Raw genomic sequence first — 20,979 nt, 5'->3', positions numbered from 1 at the left:
CTGCACTGAAATACACAAAGTATATGAAAAATTGATAGGACAGGAGATTTCATTGAGAGTAGGTAGTTAATGAAGCACAGTGTTTTTTCATATCACTTCCTGCAGGACTGTGAAGAAGCAATACTGTAATATTGTACACGCAACATTCTTGAATTGGCATTAATGTAATAAATGAAATGTAATCTGGATTTTGAGAACTATGTGGTTTTGTGTAATAAAGCTTGTCATTTTATATCTTGTACTTTTTGTAATAAAATATTTTGTACTTGGAAAAATGGGCTGGCTGCTACACTGTCAACAAATCCAGATGCTGTGCTGGTTATATTATAGTTATAATGAGGTAGCATGGCATATGTTATGTATTGACTTTGAGGTTGCACACTGCCATCTCTTAGAGAAAACAATTGATTTGCAGTATTTTGATATTGTGATGTCTGAGAAAGCAACCCATTAGCATTCCCATTCATCTCAACAGCAGTCCAGGAAGTGCATGACCTGCATCATGCCATTTTTGTTAATGTCACCAATTACTTATATACTAAGATAAAAGATCAAATTGAATGCAATTATGGGAGGCAAAAAAAAAAACTACTTTTGATTGCATGATATTTGTTTAAATGTAGGGCTTCAATTAAACCAACCCCAAACTTCTGAGCAAACAGCATCCAAAATGAAAACCCACATGCTGAATAAACCTCAGCTAACCTCAGTCAATTAAACTGGTATGTTTTTCACTCGTCATCATCAATATCTCCTCATGCTTCCTCTTTAACAGTCTCACACATCTTTCCCTTATGCTTTGACTTCAATTGCACATGTCTCCTTCCACCAACACCTTTCTGCCCGCTTTAATTTTAGTATTAGTATGTGACTGGTGCTCTCCTCTGAGCCCCGAGATCATTCTAGAACCATTTGAGAGAATTGGGAAAACGAAATCCTGCATATTTATGATTGCTCTTTTGAATAGCACTAATGAATCTCAAATTATTAGTCTGAATTGTATTTATAATGACCCCAAATACTGTTTAACCAGGAAGAGATCATCTTTGATATCATTTGTACATTTGAGGTTTTTGTTTTTTAGCTGTTTTCCTCACAGAATTTGCAAAAAGTTACCTTTAGAGGTGCATCTGGTGTAGTAGCTTTAAAAGGTCCACTTTGGGTGGTAATATGTAACCTCAATGTACTACCTTTAACCTTTTATTGGTAAAATATGTACAAAAATGTCCCTTCGAGGGTGACTTTGAAGCTGCTGTATCCCTAAAGGAAATTTTTGCACTATTTACTGAGAGTGCACAAGTATGACCAGCTACACTAAGAGTTTTGTCTCCTCCCAGGATCTGACGCATGCATAATAAAGTTCACAGCTGAAAATGGCTCATCACCTGTTGTAGTCGCAGCTGTCTCCAAACACTGCTAGTTAACCCTCCATTTATGTGGGGAATTAAACTCAAAGACACTTGCATAAAAACTTGAGGACAAAGTATAGAAGAAAGGTGTGGGATTGGTATATTTTGCCGAGATGTAAGTCTTCTCAGAGCTTTATTCGTCCTGCCCCGTCGTGACAGCTGCTGTCTAGAATGGCCATCACACTGGGATCCCTTTCTTCACAACTAAGATTGAGGGATGACAGAGGCAGTGGGGGTGGACAAGAGCGAGAGGGTTATATTTAGAATGGTAGGATTAAATAACAGCCTCTGCACTCTGGGAATCTTTTTAGCACTCTGTCCTTTTCCAGCCTGGCCGGTGTGGCGAGCAGACCTGGAGACACCTTCTCCCCTTTTTCTTCTCTAGTCTGTCAATTCCCATCTTGAAACGCAACAGCATGGATCCTAAAGCCATAAAGGATGAGCTGCGACTGTTCCAGAGCACCTTGCTTCAGGATGGACTGAAGGAACTTCTGAATGAGAACAAGTTTGTGGACTGCACTTTGAAAATCGGCGACCGCTGCTTTCCTTGCCACCGCCTGATCATGGCCGCCTGTAGTCCTTACTTCAGAGAGCTCTTCTTCTCTGAGGACGGCAAGGAGAAGGAAAGTGGCAAGGAAGTTATTCTGGATGACGTTGATCCAAATATCATGGATATGATCATCCAGTATTTGTATTCTGCTGAAATTGATTTGACAGATGACAATGTTCAGGAGATCTTTGCAGTGGCGAACCGATTCCAGATTCCCTCAGTGTTTACAGTATGTGTGAACTATCTCCAGAAGAAGCTGTCTCTGTTTAATTGTCTCGCCGTCTTCAGGCTCGGCCTGGTCCTCGGTGTTCCCAGGCTAGCCATAGCGGCACGCGATTTCATCGCTGACCGGTTCGAAACCGTGGCGGCTGAGGACGAATTCCTTCAGCTGGCACCTCACGAGCTCTTTGCTCTGATTGGTGGAGACACTCTTAACGTGGAGAAGGAGGAGGTTGTGTTTGAGTCGGTGATGAAGTGGGTGCGCAACGACAAGGCCAAGCGTGCCAAGAGTCTGGGCGAAGCATTCGATTGCATCCGCTTCCGCCTTCTTCCAGAGAAGTACGTTCGGGAGAAAGTCGAGACCGATGACATAATCAAGGCAGATCCAGAACTCTTGAAGAAGCTGCAAATCATCAAAGAAGCCTTCGGTGGAAAACTCCCCGAGAAGAAACCCAAAGAGAAGAAGGAAGGAGAGGCTGGAGCAGAGGAGGAAGAGGAGCTGCTGCCGGGTTACTTGAACGATAATCGTAGACTGGGGATGTACGGACGAGACCTGATCGTCATGATCAATGACACGGCCGCTGTGGCGTACGACGTGGGAGAGAATGAGTGTTTTCTGGCTGCCATAGCAGAACAGGTGCCAAAGAACCATGTGAGTCTCTGCACCAAGAAGAACCAGCTCTTTATCGTTGGTGGCCTGTTTGTCGATGAAGACAGCAAAGATTCTCCTCTGCAGTGCTACTTCTACCAGGTACAAAATGACTCTAAAACAAGGTGCTGGTGTAATAGTAACCACACTAGTTTTCTTAATTAAACTTGCTTTACCAGAAGGGATCTCTATGGTCTTGACCAAGAGGATCATGCTGGTCAACTAGCTAGACAAGTACCAGCATAGAATCTTTATGATCTGTTCATGGATCCTTGTACTGAATTAACTTTAATCTGCAAACTTCAATCTTTGCAAACTTTAATCTGCAAACTTCACCTTGGTACTTTTCAAGTTAACTTTTTTCTTATATCCTATATTTAAGGTCTCTGAATTGAGCTGCTTTTATGGTGACACTTTTCATTGTAATTTGTTAACACTGCATAACATGAACTAACAATGATCAGTACTTTTTTCAGGATTTAGGTTAATTTTATATTCTACCTAATGCATTTACATTTTTCAAATTAACAAGAATGCATTATAAACAAATATGAATTAACTATGTATATCAAGTCAATTCATTTCAATGCATGTGGTTTCAAAGAAGCGTTTCAGAAAATCAAGATGTTACTATAATAATATCATATGAATTTAGCAGATTAGAGCTGGAGTTCAAACCTTGCGACAACATAATCTAGTAGTTTAGTTTATATATTACAATATGTGAATATGCTGTTTATATGAGGATATATCTAAATTAGGTGATAATGCAACATTTGATAATATATGAAAACATTATTAGTCTACAATATTATAAATTTGTTTATAAATGAAAAGGAATGTATATTAATAAATCTGTTAATTATTAGTTAATGATAGATACATATTGTAAGGTATTATTGGAAATGATTTGTCATTTTAAAACTATTCTATCACATCCAGCTGGACAGTATTGCTGCTGATTGGAAGGCAATGCCTCCTATGCCCAGCCCTCGATGCCTGTTCAGTCTGGGGGAATCTGAAAACCTGCTGTTCGCCATCGCTGGCAAAGACCTGCAGACCAACGAGTCCCTCGACTCCGTCATGTGTTATGACACTGAGTATGAATTCAAAAGCTTTGTCTGTCCAGCTGCTGATTCTGCCCTTCACACTTAACTGCTGGCTCGGATCTGTGGCTTCAATAGTATTTTATGTCATTACAGAAAGATGAAATGGCACGAGACCAAGAAACTTCCTCTGCGTATTCACGGCCATTCAGTTGTCTCGCATAACAACATGGTGTACTGCATCGGAGGAAAGACAGATGACAAGTAAGTGTGTGTGTGTGCGTGCATGCGTGCGCATGCAACTGAGATCATTTTTATTCAGGAACATATGGTGCTTGCAGCTTTCTGTGATCCATCAATCTTATGTCCAATGTGAAATATAAAGGGCTCTTATCATGAGGAACAAGGATGGATCTTTTCAACAGCTTGATGAAACTTTATCTTCAGTCCTAAGCATTTATTTACTTTTATTCACAGCTATGACTAAACATCAGAAGAACTAGTAAAAAGTAAAGAAAATTTGCCAAACTGTGAACTGATTTTGATGTGTAGCACCTACATCTCTGCATGCTTGAATCAAGTGGTTAAGATAAAATTGATATAAATACATAATAGAAAATTATACAATTATACATAGTTAAAAATGAAGAACAGCCCCTTTTAAGTCAGGTAAGTCAGACTGAGATGAAAGATTACACTTTTTTTAAAGTAACATGAACCAATGTATATAAAAATCTAAAGTGAATAAATCTCTTTTTTTGTCTCTCACAGCAAAGCTCTTAATAAAATGTTCATGTACAACCACAAGCAGTCAGAATGGCGAGAACTGGCTGCTATGAAGACGCCAAGAGCGATGTTTGGTGCCGTAGTTCATAAGGGAAAAATCATTGTAACTGGGGGAGTGAATGAAGACGGACTGACGGCTTTATCTGAAACCTACGACTTTGGAACAAACAAGTATGGTTTCTCTCCAGCGTTATTTAGTTTATATATATATAATATTTTATTATTTTAATATTAACATTTTTAAATATTTTCATTTATTTTTGTTTCAATTTTAGTAATTTTAGCTTTAGGTTTTATTTATTTTTATATCACTTTTAGTTTAAGTAACATTTTATTTCAGTTAGATTCCAAGACAACATCTCTAAATTAGTTTTCTCAAGTTTTTCATCTTATTATTTTATTTTATTACAGCTTTATTTCAATTATAAAATTTTGTTTAAAGTTCTAAATTTAGCTAACAATAACAACTAAGAAACAAAATAGATTCTATGCGATTTACAGGTTTGCTTGTGAAATTAAACAATAATGTTGTATCTACAGAGATGTACCATTCTAGGTGTCGTCTTCCTGTGCTTATCCATCCCTTCACTGCTTCTGCATGTAAAAATTAAATATGTATTTTGTATTACATTAATATTATCCGCTCTCAGGTGGGACACATTCACAGAGTTCCCTCAGGAGCGCAGCTCGGTGAATCTCGTGAGCACCGGGGGAAACCTCTTTGCCATTGGTGGCTTTGCTATTGTAGAGCTGGAGGACAAAAACATCGGACCCTCTGAGATCACTGATGTGTGGCAGTAAGTCATCCTGATTCTGTGTCCAGCCGTTCCTGAAAGTGAAAAAAAAATATTTCAATTAATTAGTCAAGTTCCAAGAAAGAGTCCAGGAATAGAACTGGATGTCAGTTTATGTATTGACCGGTTTTCTTTCACAGGTATGAAGAAGACAAAAAGACATGGAGCGGCATGCTGAGAGAGATGCGCTACGCTTCAGGATCGTCCTGTGTTGGTATGCGTCTGAATGCTGCCAGGATGCCCAAACTTTAAATCAAACACTTTTTTATTTTTTTTAAGTGCAAAAGCTTTTGGGTTCCCTAAAGTGTTTTACTTTTACATTTTAGACAAACACAGGTTAATGTGAAATGTGTGTGTATGTGTGTGAACATGAGCCATTTCTCATTTAATGCTTTGACAGAACCATGCAAGCAAGAACGGGCACATTTCTGCATTGTTATTATACTGTAATAAAATGAACCTTAGTTCACTACTTCAAAAATACTAAAATATGTGCATTTTTTGTAAAATAAACATTTTTAAACCATATCAACTTGTGTGTGTGTTTTAAGCACATAGATTTCACTGGCTGGTCGGTTACATTATTTTAAATGCAACATGTTTGTAGTAATATTTTTTTATTTTCAAATTTACCAGTTTCTCCATGCATCCCAGTTGTAACACTTCTTTCTTTATCACTATTTGATTTTGTTTCTACAACCTTTTACTAATTACTAAATTATATATATAAATTCATGTTTGTTTCTAGCAAATAGAAAATATAGTTGATACAAAACAACTTGTTTTATTTATTTTTTTGTTTTGTTTTTGTGTTTTGCTGCTAGTGTTTTTTTTTTGAGATCTTGAAGTCAATGCTTCACAAGGTTTCTCCAATGCAGGACTGAAAGCCTCTCAGTAGCGTGGTCTCTTCTGGTCTGTATATCTGTTTAGAGGAGATCTGGAGCGGGAACGATTCCCTCTCACATCCCGACGCCTCTTTGATTTTTGGTTGGGAGACCGTGATCGACAGCTGTAGGAGTGCAAAGATCTGGTTCCATTCCTAAAATGATTCACCTCCTGTTTGAGAAAGAATCAGAAAATAGCTCTGAAGATGCAGAAGATGAACTACAAGAAGAAACAGGGTTTAAGGTCTTACTTGACGCAAAGCCGTGTTTGCAGTCAAACTGTCAGGAGAAACATCTGACTGTCTGCAGGATGGACAAACATGTCCGTCAGACTCCAGCAGACACGTTCTGATACCTGACACCAAAAGATTGTCAGAAACAGCCTGTTTGCTTCTGACTGATGTTTGTTTGATCAGACACTCACATTCATCACAGGAGCTGCTCCTGCAGCAGGGAATCATCACGGCATCAGTCAGCAGATCCTTACAGATCAGACACAGCAGCGCGGCAGGAATCAGATCGGATGAGGATGAGGAAGGGGATGAAGGCTCATTCTGGGGTGAGAAGGGCGGCTTCTCTTTCTTCCCAGTGGCATAGGCATCGCTAAACAGTTCAAACACAACATGATTCAAGCAAAAGACTCAAGTACAAGGCAAGACCAAGTAGAGTAAACTCACGCATCCATAACGGGAATTACGTATTTCCCACTGCTGTCCATCATGACTCCCTTTCTGTCAGGATCATCCACCTCCACCAGGAAACTACGAGGAATCCCTGCGCATTTCCGCATGCGTTTAAGAGGAGCATGATTTTTGTCCTGTGAATTCATGAATGACATTCAATCTCTGAAAGACTGACGGAGAAAAGAGCTCAAGTTCACAGCAGCTGTGATCTCTCAAAGCCCAGTTACCGCATTGCTCAGACAGTTTTTAATGTGATGTCCGGGAATCCTACAGCGGAAGCAGATGTAGTTTGGGGGATGCAGTCCGATCAGCTTCATCGCGTCACTGATGAATGTCAGAACATGAGGAACTCTCATGTGTCACAGATTCAATCAGATCAATATCTGAACACTCACCTGCTGGAATAATAGCACAGACTGGACTGGTACATCACAGCTTTGAGTTTGTCCTCCTCTGATGCATTTGCCTCGGCCAGATTCTCAGTCTGTTTCACAGGCATTTGCATGTTTTAACGTTTAGCACTGAGACACTCTAACCTCCTGGAAGAAGCTGCTTGTGTGTCGATACTCAGCACTCATTGTCTTCATAACTACACTTCGTATGCAAACTCTGAAGTTCATTACAGTGCAGCAAGAGTGTGTTTCTCACTGTTTTCAATACCTTCAGAAGCAGATCCAGTGAAACTGGTGAAGAATCACCAACCTGCTGCTGAAATAAACATGAACACAAGACGAGTTTTACCTCTGTGAGAAGACACAAGGCTTATTTAGGACAATAGTGAGGTCAGTCATGTAGAGTTTGGAGACCAGAGACATGAACAAGACACACAGAGACATAGATGAGACATGAATGAGACACTTGTCTACAGAAACCCAATCAGAATAAAGACGCACAGCCTTGAACCGTCAGGGAATTAATAATAGTTTTATTGTGTGATGTTCCAGTAATCATACAGCAAATGTTGTTATTCATACAAAAAAATGTAAGATAAAATGCGAGCAGATAGAATGAAAATTTAGTGGAAATGGGCTTACCTTCGAAAAACAAAAACAGTGTAACATTAAACAAATTAAACGTGGTTATCTGTAATTTACTGGAGAAGCCATTCGACAATGTTAGGGTACACAAATAACCATACGGATTTAATATTCCCTTCCGAATAACGTTAATAAACATAAAGACCAATGCAAACATTTTTCTACATACTGTTTGTGAAGATCCACATGATGGTTCAAGCCAATTACTGCAAAACCAAACAGCAAAGAGTCCAAATGACTAAAACACCAATCTTCATATTGTATATAAATGATGAAAGGTGTGCTTATGTCACGTGACTTACTTGACAAATCTTGTGTTTGTGGATTTGAGCCCAGCAGCAGGGATTCGTCTGATGATGACTGATGTGTTGTTGGGAATAAGAGCTTCATCATCAGTGTATTCTGACAGCAAAAACACCAATAAAAGCATTAGTTTCACTCGCACAGTACCATAGTATTCTTTGAGTGACATTAAATATATCAAAATACCAAGATGGAACCCCATACATGTCATGGTAACTGCTTCTTGAACATAAAAGCATTAACGTTAATTGATGTTCTGAAAGTTTAAGGTTAGTTTATTGCACTCACCTTCATTGGTTTGCGCGCAGCTGATCTGCAAATCACAGAGCATCAGTCTCTCGCGCTTCATAATTTTTTGTTTTAACTCTCTCACAGTGATGTGAACGCTTTCAAACGGGATCGTGTCGTGAGAGAGTTTACTTCGAAACTTATAATGAACACAAGGCATGTTTACACCGTTCGGATTTCGTCACACAAAACAAAACTGGTCTAAACGATCACAATTGCGAAGGGAAAATCCAGCAATCGTTCGATTAACTCAGCTATCAGCTCAATAATCGTCGCAAGGTGCTGATAAAAACATAGATATTTATAATATTTATGAGACGGTCAGATTTAAATAAACACGAAAACAGAACGTTGCCATGGATACTGTTCAAACGTGTCCAAATAACATCCGCGATGACGCGAGACGCACCTGAATGCTGAAAAACTTGAAATTCTGTAAAACCGTATTGAAAATATGTAAAAAAAAAAATAAAAAAAAAAGATTCATAAGTATTGATCTTTAAGAATAAATATTAATATGAATAATTATTCATCTTTATTCATATGGTTTAATGAATGTTTGTGTGCTTTTTAATAAACCAATTATTAGATTAAAAAAAGCTATTTTAGTTTAGTAACAGTTGCTTCTTTGTGCTTCAAAACTGCTCTAAATATTATTTTGTTGCATGCTACTGGTATGTGAGTGGTGAGATTTTTCATCAAGCGACAAATTAACGTCTATTTTTCTGAAGGAAAAAAAAGAGTGAGCGTAAACAAACTTCAACAAATGACACAATATTACGTATTAAATTAATATTAAAATTAATAATATTAATATAATTAATTATTAATAAAATAAATGTGTTTACAATTAATGATACTCAAATGAAACGAAACTCGTTTTAATATGTTTTAAGCGTCCCTGGTTCACTAGTTCAGGCGAATCTTTAACGTCTGGTAGGTGGCGGTAAATGCACTTAAAGCTTGTTTGCGAACCGCCATAAAACGTCAAAGAAGAAGAAGTAGGCGGTTTATCTTTTTACCCAGAGAGCACCGCTGGTCTCCACTGCGCCATCTTTACAGACCTGCGCGCTGAGGACACGAGAACGAAAGTCAATGTTATAAATGTTTTTGTTCATTTTGGTAGCATTTGTTTAACTTGGATCAAACATGTAAGTTATACTTCCTAACATAGATATATATTTAAAAAAAAACGTTCAGTAGGACTTGTACACAGAGAAGAACGAGATCTCAATATACTCACTCATGGACACATGTAGCACGTTAGCATGCTAGTCATTCAATCATTAAAAACGTCGCGCTTTTAGTACTTTATGAATAAATATAACTAACTGCCCGGTCCTTTAAAGCTAATTCGAGAAATATAGAGTTTAAACATATTGCAGTTCTCAAAGCGTCCTGCTGCTGCTGCTGCTGCTGTTGTTGATTTGACGTGTTTAAGCACAAACTGAGTGCAGTGAGACACGGAAAACAAACATAATTTTAATGTCGTTTTATTCTAAAGTTATTTATAATCTTAAATATACTCTCACTTTGATGCTTAATTAGAGCATGCTAATTAAATGGGATGAACAACTATTGACATGAAGGAAGAGGACTTGCTGCGTAATAAATATGAAATGCTATACTCCTTTGTGGTGAACTTTACAAAATGTCAAAAAACATGTTCAAGTTATAATTCTGAACAAAGCCAAAATGATTAGCAAGTCATGGAGTCTGTTGTTATTAGCTGTTAGCATTATTAGTTAGTGTAATAGTGTTGGTGCACTAGTGAAACCGATTTTGATGGTATTTTAAAGGGTTAGTTCGCCCAAAAATTAAAATTATGTGATGATTAACTCGCCCTCAGTCGTTCCAAACGCCAATAACAAAGATATCACGTCAGCAGCATCATGAACTCGCTCACAACAGACCCGGAAGAGAAGACGATGCTGAAATAAAGTCTTAATTTTTGTTATTTGTGGAATAAAATGTATTTGATGCTTCAACAAATTCTAACGGACCCTCTGATGTCACATGGACTACTTTGATGATGTTTTTCTTATTTTTCTGAACATGGACAGTAGACCGTGCACACAGCTTCAATGGAGGGACAGAAAGCTCTCTGAAATCTTAAATATCTTAAACTGTGTTCCGAAGATGAACGGAGGTCTTCCAGTGAACTAACCCTTTAAGTCTGTGAGCTCAGGTGTGTCTGTACTAGTGTGTGTTGTGTTTGTGTCTGCAGTGTGATGGGGGTAAAGGCGCAGCGTCCTCGCTGCTTCATTGACTTTGGCATCAGTAATGTTCCAGGTGAGACTCTGCACAGGTGTTCTTCAGGACCTCAATGGGATACTTTTTCCTTCTTGAAAGTGTGGGATTATTTCACTGTATAATATTTTTCTCCCTCTGGTTTTCCTTGCTGCAGCGGGTCGAGTGGTCATTGAGCTTTTCTCAGATGAGTGTCCCAAGACATGTGAAAACTTCCGCTGCCTGTGCACAGGTATTTATACAAACATATATAGAGAGATGCAATGTGCACTATTAAATATTATGCAGAGATGCAGTAAATGTACTGTCGGTGTGAGAGATTTTACATAAAGTCTTCCTGGTCTGTTTATGCATTGCTTTGTGTTTTTTTTTTTTTTTTTTCGTCCTCTGTCTTTAGGTGAGAAAGGGATTGGTAAGACTACCCAGAAACCCTTGCACTATAAAGGAAGTCTGTTCCACAGGATAGTGAAGGACTTTATGATACAAGGAGGGGACTTCAGTGAAGGTACTGCTGTTTTTTTGTTTTTTTTAATCATGTACATCATACACGTGATGTTATTTGACAAATGTTTGACTTAACAGGAAATGGTAGAGGTGGGGAGTCTATATACGGAGGTTTCTTTGAAGGTGAGTGGGCTTTTTTCCACTTAAGAAGCACACACACACACACACACACACACACACACACACACACATATATATATATATATATATATATATATATATATATATATATATATATATATATATATATATATATATAAATATATATATATAAATAAAATATGGGCTATGCTGATAGATGATAGTAGATGTCTCTGTTGATAGTCCACGATATTAGGCTCATTCTCCTGTTAATGTTTTAAATAATAACTTATTTTTATTAGGCGGCCTATTATAATTCGGCTATAAAACTGCCCAGCTATTTCAGTTCAGCACTGCATTTCTCACACACACGTGTACACACGCAGAAGAGGATTAGAGCCTGTAGTCGGTGAAGTTGTACCGCTTTGACTCGGATAACTCGTTAAATGAATGAAATAAAAGAGATAGAAAACGAGGAGTTGGTGTCCCATACATTTTATGGCTGGTGTGCGGCAACACGATCTTCTCAAACATGAGAGATTAACAATCTTGGTATAACAAGTAAAGTAAAGACAAAATAGTAAGGCGGCAGAGCGAACTTCTCATCCATAGTGATTCTCATGTAGTCCTTCTACGTGATCACCACATAGTGTGTGTTGTAAGTTAAGTGATTAATCTCTTAAAGGGCACTCCGCACTATAATGTGATGCACGCAAAATACATAGTTTTGGCCGTTACAAAGTCTCCATACACAAACAGACATACATCGTCTGCAGATAGAAGGTATTTCATTGCACTTAATCTGTAGTAATCTGAACAGCCTATATATGTGTAGTATTTTAAACAAAGCCTCACTAACTGAGGTTAATGCCACCGTTATGTCAGAACGCATCTCATTCTTGTTCTCGTGGCAGTGTGTCAAGCTCGTCATGAGGTGCGCGGTCTGGAGCGATGTATGACTGATGTTTCAATTCAACTTTACTCCAAATATATGAATTTAACGGTTTTGAATACCGTATTTTTCGGACTATAAGTTGCACTTAAGTATAAGTCGCATCTGTCCAAAAAAACGTCATGACGAGGAATAAAAACCTATATAAGTTGCATTTATTTAGAAGAGAAAACATTACCATCTACAGCCGCGAAAGGGCGTCCGGCTATATATGAACCAGCTGTTTTAAATACCGGTAGATATTTTTCTATTTAATGTTAGTTTATTAGTATGTTTGAAAGTATATTTTTTTGATTATTGGTGATTCCATAGGCTCATCAAATAGTTATGCTATGACAAGAACAAAGAGTCTCTCTTGCTCCACACATGCATGTTAATATCGTCTATCATCGGTGATGATATGTCGATTTGAAAAATGACCATATCACCCAACACTTGCATAGCAGGATATCTAATATAACTTTTTCATTGTAGGTTCTTTTAAATATTTTATTTTAGGTGTATTCAAGCACTTTTTAGTAGTTTTAGTTATCAATTTCAACAGAGATTTCAATATTCTGACATTTCCTGTATCTAGATGAGAGCTTCACAATGAAACATACCAAGGAGTTCCTGCTGTCGATGGCAAACCGAGGGAAAGACACCAACGGCTCACAGTTTTTTATGTGAGTCCAGCATACGCGCTTCTAATGGATAGCACCGGCCTCTTTGAAAATGGACGATGATCTGTGACTATCATTTTCTTTTTCACAGCCTCGATGTAGAATAGATGTATATGTCCTCCTCAGTGCATTGGTTTGGTCTTGAGCTAGATATGAACTGCAAATGATAATGTCTCAGATCATTTTATGGTGTGCATTAATCACTGTTTTTGTGTTTGTTAGATTTATATTTACATTCTGCCTCACTGTTTTGTGTCCCTGACCATAGAACTACAAAACCAACTCCTCACTTGGACGGGTAAGTGTGCAGCACAACGTGTTACTCCGTATTTGATAAGCAAACTGCTAGGTAACGCATCTTATGGAGTGTTGAACAGGTTCTGTTGCTTTGTTCCACAGACTTCATGTGGTGTTTGGTCAGGTGATCTCCGGCCAGGAGGTGATCCAGATGATCGAGAGTCAGAAGACGGATGCCAACAGCCGACCTTACGCTGAGGTCAAAGTGCTCAACTGTGGGGAACTTGTTCCAAAATCTAAAGGTGATATTCCAGATTTTCTTTTCTCTTGTTTAAGCCTAGAAATGTTTAGATGTTCTATGTTATTTGCTTTAGCTTATATTTTGTGTACTTGTGTATAAATATGCTTCTGGCCTAAGTAGGCAGTCCCTATGAAATCAGTTTATTTTTTCCTAATTCACTTTTATTTTTAAAACATTTTTTGGATTTGAATAAAAGTATTAATCAAAAAGCATAATTAAACGCCTTAAACTTGAACAATTTAACAATTTATGTGCCGTATTTTTGGACTATAAGTCGCACTGGACTATGTTGCATTTTAGAACCAATAGAAAGCATTACCGTCTCCAGCCGCTAGAGGGCGTGATTACAAGAGCACTGAGCAGCACAGAGCGCCCTCTCGCGGCTGGAGATGGTAATGTTTTCTCTTGGTTCATTTCTCTCGGTTCATGTCAAATTAATTTTGATAAGTCGCACCTGGCTATAAGTCGCAGGACCAGCCAAACTATGAAAATAAGTGTGAATTATAATACGGTAAATTAAAATAATGAATATGTATACACATGCTTTTTTTATTATAAAAAAAAATGGGATAAAGCAAAAGTTTAAGATCTAGTCAGGGTTCTTCAATCTCATTCATTTTGTGGTGACTTCTACACAAAAGCATTCAGAGCCACTGTCAGTTAAGAATTGACTAAACTTATTTAATAGGCAAGTACAATCAATGCACATCATTTGTGAACTGTCCAATGCCATGAATGTCAGTATTTAATGGTCACTATGATTACCTGTCTTATTCACTACTATCTTTTTAATCGCTTGTGCAGAATGTTCCTGTAAAGTCTTATTAATATGTCAAATTGTTATACTGTGTTCTAAAGTATTGCTTCAACTTCTGTCATCCAGCAAAGAAAGAAAAGAAGAAGCATCAGTCATCCAGCGAGAGTGACGACGACTCTTCCTCAGACAGCTCCTCCAAGTCAGAGGAATCAGAGAAGGAGAAGAAACAACGGAAGAAAAATAAGAAGGAACTCAAGAAAAAGAAAGAACAGAAACACAAGAAGAAAGACAAGAAAGGGTGCAGTTGCCTTTTTATGATGGGAGTCTTTCACCCTACAACAACGCTAATATAAAATGCTTCAAAATGCTCAAAGATGTGCCTGTTTTGAGCACATCATTACTAAAAGCTCAACAGAGTACCAAGATTATCACAGACATAAGCACTCTTAAAATTCATAACATATAACACTATCTGAAATAATTTTACCAGCCAGATTCTTTTCTTTCTTTTTTTTTTTTTTTGTACGAACCGTGTTCATTCTTGCTGAAAGTGATTTTTAAAGTAGTCATTCTTCAGAAGAGTAAGAATTTCAACATGTCGTCTTCTGTAGGTCTGATGAGGAAGAGGCTGATCCCCAACCCGTGTCGACCATCCGTCCAGAGGAAGTGCCAGCTATTCCTGAAAACCGCTTCCTATTGAGGCGAAGCCCCCAGAAGGCCAAAGAAGAGGAGGAGGGGAAAGAAAAGCAAAAGGAGGACTCTGGAAAAGACAGACAAAGAGAAAGAGACCGGGAGAGAGAGAAAGAAAGGGAAAGGGACAGGTAGAATGTGATATGTTGATATGCATTTCATTCAGTAATGTCGTGGAGGATGCTTTGTTGTACAGACATGGATGAAATGCCGATGTTGTAAGATTGTTATATTTTGCTCTCCACGGCCATGACTTGTAAATTATATTCCAGACCCATGGGGAACTCACGGCCAAACCGCACAAGACTGGTGATGACCAGGTCTGGGCGCAGAATTAAAGGAAGAGGACCGCGGGTGAGAGAATAAATATGATTTGCTGTGAAAGGCAGATCGTGAGTTAAATGTGAAAACACTTAAAACGTTTGGGTTCGGTAAGATTTAGGAAAAACGTCTCTTCTGTTTAGAAGGCTATATTTATTTGATCAAAAATGCAGTTAAAACGGGACTATTGTAACAATTGTAACAATTTTTTTATATTTTAATACATGTGATCAAAGCTGATTTTTCAGCATCATTATTCCAGTGTTCAGGGTCACATGATCCTTCAGAAATCATTTTAATATGCAGATTTACTGCTCAAGAAACATTTCTTATAAAAAAAAGAAACGTTTTTTTTTTTTTTTTTATGGAAACCATAATGCACCATGAAGTTCAAAAGAATAGCATTAGTTTAAAAATAGAATAAAAAAATATATATAATACTTTAAGTGTTACTTCTGGTCAATTTCACACATCCTTGCTGAAAAAAAATACAAATAAAAGAACTGATCAAACCAGACCAAACTTTTGAACGATCTATGTTTTGTTAAACATCTTTTTGATTTTAGTGAATAAAATTAAAGCTTGTTATTATTATTTTTATTTATTTTTCCTTAGCGCTACCGGACACCATCTAGATCTCGCTCGCGATCATGGGATCGGTTTCGCCGCAGTGAGACGCCTCCACACTGGAGGCAGGAAATGCAAAGGACACATAAAGCTAAAGCCAACACCGCCGCCACCCAGGATCGATGGATCAAAGGCGACAAGTATGTGCGAATTTTAGTGTGCACGCAAATATTGCATCCAGGATTCATGCAATGTGTTCATAAACTTGTTCACTCAAGAGTTAACCATTTAATATAATTTGTAAAAAAATAATAATAATAAAATATATAAAATCTGTTGTGTTTTTTTTTTTTTTTTCTTCTTCCAGAGGAGATATGTCGGAGGAAAAGGCCGAAGCCACTGAGCCAGCCAGCGATAACAAAACTGCAGGACAAGAAGCAGCAAAAAAGATCTCTGAACGAGAAAAGAGAGATTCAAAGCGGGACAAGTCACGCAGTACCTCCAGAGGAAGAGACAGGAAGAGGGACAAACATCGCTCCAAAAGCCGAGAGAGGGATGCACGGAAAAAGAGCGATGCTGATGCGGAAAAGAAAAAAGCTCGCAGCCGGAGCAAGAGCAAAGAAAAGAAGAGAGAAAAGGAAAAGCACAGTAAAGCGGATGACAAGCAGGGACGCTCAAGCAGCAAAGACCGGAAAGAGAAAGATGCCAAAGAGCATGACAAGGAGGGCGAGCAAAGAGACCGAAGCAAAGAAAGTAGCAAACAACATTCAGAAGGGAATGAAAAGGAAAAGTCAAAAGAGGTGGAAAAGAAGAATGGAGAGCAGCGACGTGACCGGTCTAGAAGCAGAGAGAAGGGTCGGGACGGGTCACGGAGGTCCAGAGGCCGAGACAAGCGTGGCCAATCACGCGACCGAGGACGTGACCGACGCCACAGCAGTAGTCGTGACCGAAGATCATCTCGCCGGTCGAGAAGCAGAGAGCGAGACCGACGAGACCGTGGGAGAGACGCAGAAGACCGAAACAAGAGGAAGAGTGCAGACGAGTCAAAGAGCAGAGGACGAGACAGGAGCTCCAAAGAACGATCCTCCCAGAGACCGAGAAGCCGAGAGCGAGATGATCGACAGAGCGGCAGGAAGCGGAAAGAAAGGAGTGACAGTGGAAGCAGCGATTCAGAGAGCGATGCTGAGAAACAGAAGAAAAGAAAAAGGAGCGAGAGTCCGAAATCTAAAGAGAGAGTGAAGGAGAAATCTAAAAGTCCACGCAAAGATGCAAAGAAAAAGGATTCCTCTTCCAGTGACAGTGACTGAGAGGCTGCATATACCACTTCATTTGTTTCCAGTTTCCCCATCAGTGACTTACTAACGTTGGATACAAAGAGACATTTTAGTCATCGTGTGAAACAGACATGCCCATCTCCTGAACGCCTGGAATATTTTTTTAATGACTTGATACAGATCACAATGTCCTGATTTGTTTCGGTTATATTTGTCCTGCTTTTATCTGACATTTATTTTAATTTCCTTGCCCATATCTATACATAAACGTTTAGTGGAAATGGTTGCGTAAGTGATTTTCTGTCCAATCTGAGCTGTGTTTTTTAAATGGGTTTGTTGGGGACATGTTTGCATACTTTGGAGTTTTGTAAGGGCTTCATGTTTGTAAGGAGATGACAATGTTAGGTTCTGTTGAATTTGACAAATAAAAATTGATACTGAACCTGAACTTCACTTTCAGTGGTCCTGTTTATTGAAGTCTCTTCCTATTTTTCTTTAGGAATGCAGAATGTATTGGTAGTTTTTTTTCTTCTTCTTTCATTTATCTGTAGTCAGTTGATATAAAAATATTAAATTGATTTTTGTTTTGTATCTATAGGTGTTTCTTATATTAGAAACACCTTCTTAAATTAGTTTCTTAAATTAGAATGGGGAAAAGTTAATTTATTTCAGTAATTCAACTCAAATTGTGAAACTTCTGTATTAAACTATGTGCATTTTATTTTAAGTCTTTGATTCTTTTAATTGTGATGATTCTGGCTTACATTTGACAAAAACCCAGCAATTGTGTGTGCATTTGGAGGGGTTAAATGCAGAGCACCAATTCTGAATGTAGGTCACCATACTTGGCAAATGTCACGACTTTCACTTTGAGGTACCACGTGGTTTTTTTATTACTTTATTAATGCTTGAAATCAGTGTTTTAGGCATAAATTGGCACCTGTTTGTGCGTTATTTCATACCTTTATTACTTCTATTCCAAAATATTTACTAACAGTATATATTTTAAGAAAATTCCGTTCTCATTCAGAATACGCTGATTCACTTTGAAAACAGAAACCCAAGTTCGATTCTAATGACCAATCAGAGCCTACCAAGACGTTTGAGTGACGTGAGCGGCAGCCAATCAGAGACGAGCCGTCGCACGCGGAGCACTGGCAGTGACTAATCACGCTTTGTGTTGTAAGCGAGTGTCAGTTTCAGAATCGCAAACGAAATCGAATAATTCACTCAGACTGCCGCTCCAGGTCAGTATATGCTTGGTTTGATTTCATGAATCTCGTTATTTAAGTTTCACAGACTGATATGTTGAATACTGAACATCTTTTTTCTCACTCATTATATCAATACCGTGTTTTTGTCTCATTTCCAGCACAGAATCATGAAGACCTTAGTAGTGTTCGACTTCGATTACACAATAGTAGATGACAACAGCGACACATGGGTGATCCGCTCCGTTCCTGAGCAGACGTTACCGGACTGGCTGAAGAAATCCTACCAGAGAGGCCGCTGGACCGAGTACATGGCTCGAGTCTTGACCTACATCGGTGACCAGTCGGTCCGGCCGGAGCACATGCGCGCGGTGATGGAGAGCATCCCGTTCACCGACGGCATGATCGAGCTCCTGACCTTCATATCTGACAACAAGAAGGACATCGACTGCATCATAATCTCCGATTCCAACAGTATCTTCATAGACTGGGTTTTGCATGCATCAGGGTTGAATTCTGCTGTGGATGACGTCTTCACCAACCCTGCCAGCATCGATGCGCGCGGCTACGTGAGCGTGCGCTGCTTTCACGCGCATAACTGCCAGCAATGTCCCGTAAACTTGTGCAAGAGCAGGGTGCTGCATGATTTCAGAGAGAAGCAGGCTAAGGATGGTGTGCATTACCAGAGGATTTGCTATATAGGAGATGGAGGAAACGACTTTTGCCCCGTTCGTGAATTGAAAGAAGGAGATATTGCAATGCCTAGGAAAGGATTCACCCTTGAGAAACTGTTGTGCAAAACCATTTCGGAGGGTTCAGAAGCACTGCATGCGAAAATCATGCCCTGGGCTAGTGGCAATGAAATCCTCAGGGAATTAAGAGCTCTTATTGAGTAATATCGTATTATATGCAATATTGTGACGAACTAGACTCACTTTACTAATAGAATAATCACATGGTAAATCTGCACTAAATGCATCATGTGCATGAATGGGCATTCTATTATAGCTCATTTCCCCTTTAATCTACTTGATAAACTTATTTGGGCATGGTGTAATATCTTTTAGAATTAAGTTTATGTTTTGGTTTCATTGCACATTTTAAAATGTAATGTTTTTCGCAGTTTTACATATAATTGTTTTGACATTTTTTAGATTTAAATAATAAATAAGCTCACTGGCTGAATTTATGTAACAATAATTTAACAGTTTGAGGTGCTTGATATTTAATCCACTGAGGTTTGCTGCAGACTGCAGAGTATTGCAATGAACACATTTAAAAGTTTTAACATGCTGCAAAGTATTTATTTTAAAATCTGCACGATGAAAATCCTATCTATAAATCCTAACCCAATGAATGCCATTATTGTCATGTTGTAAAAACGTAAAGCAGCACGATTGTGACCCTAACCTTTAACACTGCAGTTTGCTACTGCTATGAAATGAAAATAGTTTAATATTTCAGTGCAGAAGATATAAAACCAACCTTATTTTTATTATTATTAGAAAACCCTATCTGCATGTCAGTACCATATTCCTATAAATACACCAGACCCCTTATTTTAGGCTTATCTTACTATTTTTCTTTGATTATATTTTATTTCTGTTTTTAAGTTGATTTATGTATTACAAATAAATCTAATAATTTGATTAAATAATGTTGTTATTATTAATGAAACACTTCTTTTCTGTGTGGATTTTCAATGTGGTGTCAGACTTTTGGACCCCGTTGTATGTTTCAGTCATGTTTGGAAAGCCAGCTGGGTCATAGACACTCGTGCTGAGTCCTGATAACAGCATTTTGGGGTCAGACGTGTCGCTCTTGACTTTAGATAAACAGTGTTGTGAATGTTTGTTCCTGAGTGTGCTTGAATTTTACATGCGGATTGTAAATGCAGCCGGATTCTTGATTCAAAGTGTTGTATTCAAAGCAGAGATGAACAGGGACTCTAGTATTGGCTTATAAATAAACAAAGTTTTCATGTCAGAAAAGTTTGTTAATATGACCAGAGCATCGTCATATTCTCCTAAACTGAGACCTTGTTCCTGTTAGTGTTTACAACAAATCTAGTGTCATTTGTGCTTGTGACACACAGGCCATTCACATGTTTAGTGTCTGATTATAATTGAATAAATATTACCCAGTCTAATGTTTGTGTCTTTGTTTCTTTGAATAAATGATTGTATCTGAATGGAGGTTAAACTAAGCTTAGATAGCAGCACTTTGTGGACGATGATGTTATTAGGGAACAGGACCTGGCTGCACAAACCTTTAAAACCATTAGTAATAATTATAGGCTGATATGTTTTCTTGTACAGCCGGCTTCTTGCTTTTGTAAGGGATTAAAAAGTAATATTAAATAAAACAATATTTAGGCGTTTTCAGTTAGAGAACGCTGGAATATTGTTTTATTGAATATTACTTAAATTACCTTTTAAAATGTAGGCTATTAATATATTGCCTGTGTTTTATCAAAGTGGTGCATGGTACAAAAATAAATAAATGGTAATGCACATTTTAACTA

At 38.1% G+C, this 20,979-nt stretch overlaps 4 protein-coding genes across 6 annotated transcripts; 3 read left to right on the top strand and 1 right to left on the bottom strand.

The window, feature by feature from the left end:
* The first annotated feature begins 1,717 nt into the window (after positions 1–1,717).
* Positions 1,718–5,981, top strand: LOC113090998 (kelch-like protein 41b). Its single transcript, XM_026256487.1, has 6 exons — positions 1,718–2,929; positions 3,770–3,927; positions 4,030–4,137; positions 4,645–4,830; positions 5,310–5,456; positions 5,594–5,981. Exons 1-6 carry the CDS (start codon positions 1,826–1,828, stop codon positions 5,703–5,705), a joined length of 1,815 nt encoding a protein of 604 aa, XP_026112272.1. The 5' UTR covers positions 1,718–1,825; the 3' UTR covers positions 5,706–5,981.
* A 273-nt stretch (positions 5,982–6,254) lies between these two features.
* LOC113088129 (E3 ubiquitin-protein ligase RBBP6-like) lies at positions 6,255–8,996 on the bottom strand. The gene is made up of 10 exons (XM_026255691.1): positions 8,649–8,996; positions 8,360–8,459; positions 8,227–8,263; positions 7,681–7,728; positions 7,416–7,504; positions 7,248–7,344; positions 7,015–7,154; positions 6,762–6,940; positions 6,589–6,692; positions 6,255–6,509 (listed from the first exon to the last, which is right to left on the bottom strand). The coding sequence occupies exons 1-10, from the start codon at positions 8,806–8,808 to the stop codon at positions 6,345–6,347; spliced, it is 1,119 nt and encodes a 372-aa protein (XP_026111476.1). The 5' UTR covers positions 8,809–8,996; the 3' UTR covers positions 6,255–6,344.
* A 649-nt stretch (positions 8,997–9,645) lies between these two features.
* LOC113090972 (peptidyl-prolyl cis-trans isomerase G-like) lies at positions 9,646–17,692 on the top strand. 2 transcript variants are annotated; one of them, XM_026256485.1, is made up of 13 exons: positions 9,646–9,799; positions 10,876–10,940; positions 11,056–11,130; positions 11,296–11,403; positions 11,481–11,525; positions 13,013–13,100; positions 13,366–13,395; positions 13,497–13,636; positions 14,519–14,690; positions 15,004–15,213; positions 15,355–15,436; positions 16,019–16,170; positions 16,338–17,692. In XM_026256485.1, the coding sequence occupies exons 2-13, from the start codon at positions 10,880–10,882 to the stop codon at positions 17,275–17,277; spliced, it is 2,103 nt and encodes a 700-aa protein (XP_026112270.1). In that variant the 5' UTR covers positions 9,646–9,799; positions 10,876–10,879; the 3' UTR covers positions 17,278–17,692. The 2 variants fall into 2 exon arrangements, with proteins under 2 accessions (XP_026112270.1, XP_026112271.1); XM_026256486.1 differs by lacking the exons at positions 9,646–9,799; positions 10,876–10,940; positions 11,056–11,130; ... (1 more) ...; positions 11,481–11,525; positions 13,013–13,100 and adding an exon at positions 13,142–13,163 and having other exon boundaries at positions 13,320–13,395.
* A 678-nt stretch (positions 17,693–18,370) lies between these two features.
* Positions 18,371–20,604, top strand: phospho2 (phosphatase, orphan 2). 2 transcript variants are annotated; one of them, XM_026256482.1, is made up of 2 exons: positions 18,371–18,491; positions 18,617–20,604. In XM_026256482.1, exon 2 carries the CDS (start codon positions 18,626–18,628, stop codon positions 19,349–19,351), a length of 726 nt encoding a protein of 241 aa, XP_026112267.1. In that variant the 5' UTR covers positions 18,371–18,491; positions 18,617–18,625; the 3' UTR covers positions 19,352–20,604. The 2 variants fall into 2 exon arrangements, with proteins under 2 accessions (XP_026112267.1, XP_026112268.1); XM_026256483.1 differs by having other exon boundaries at positions 18,418–18,491; positions 18,622–20,604.
* The last annotated feature ends 375 nt before the right edge of the window (positions 20,605–20,979 follow it).

This window comes from Carassius auratus, chromosome 6, assembly GCF_003368295.1.
Source record: "Carassius auratus strain Wakin chromosome 6, ASM336829v1, whole genome shotgun sequence".
Lineage (NCBI taxonomy): Eukaryota > Metazoa > Chordata > Actinopteri > Cypriniformes > Cyprinidae > Carassius > Carassius auratus.
The sequence above is the reverse complement of the archived record's forward strand: the minus strand, read 5'-3'. Positions and strand labels throughout refer to the sequence as shown.

Coding starts and splice junctions, on each gene's coding strand:
- LOC113090998 (XM_026256487.1), top strand. CDS start 1,826: ATGGATCCTAAAGCCATAAAGGATGAGCTGCGACTGTTCCAGAGCACC. Junction 2,930..3,769: donor TGCAGTGCTACTTCTACCAG/GTACAAAATGAC, acceptor TATCACATCCAG/CTGGACAGTATTGCTGCTGA. Junction 4,138..4,644: donor GGAGGAAAGACAGATGACAA/GTAAGTGTGTGT, acceptor TGTCTCTCACAG/CAAAGCTCTTAATAAAATGT.
- LOC113088129 (XM_026255691.1), bottom strand. CDS start 8,808: ATGCCTTGTGTTCATTATAAGTTTCGAAGTAAACTCTCTCACGACACG. Junction 7,505..7,680: donor CACTGGATCTGCTTCTGAAG/GTATTGAAAACA, acceptor CCTGTGAAACAG/ACTGAGAATCTGGCCGAGGC. Junction 6,693..6,761: donor GAGCAGCTCCTGTGATGAAT/GTGAGTGTCTGA, acceptor TTTTGGTGTCAG/GTATCAGAACGTGTCTGCTG.
- LOC113090972 (XM_026256485.1), top strand. CDS start 10,880: ATGGGGGTAAAGGCGCAGCGTCCTCGCTGCTTCATTGACTTTGGCATC. Junction 11,404..11,480: donor AGGAGGGGACTTCAGTGAAG/GTACTGCTGTTT, acceptor TTGACTTAACAG/GAAATGGTAGAGGTGGGGAG. Junction 13,396..13,496: donor CCAACTCCTCACTTGGACGG/GTAAGTGTGCAG, acceptor TTTGTTCCACAG/ACTTCATGTGGTGTTTGGTC.
- phospho2 (XM_026256482.1), top strand. CDS start 18,626: ATGAAGACCTTAGTAGTGTTCGACTTCGATTACACAATAGTAGATGAC.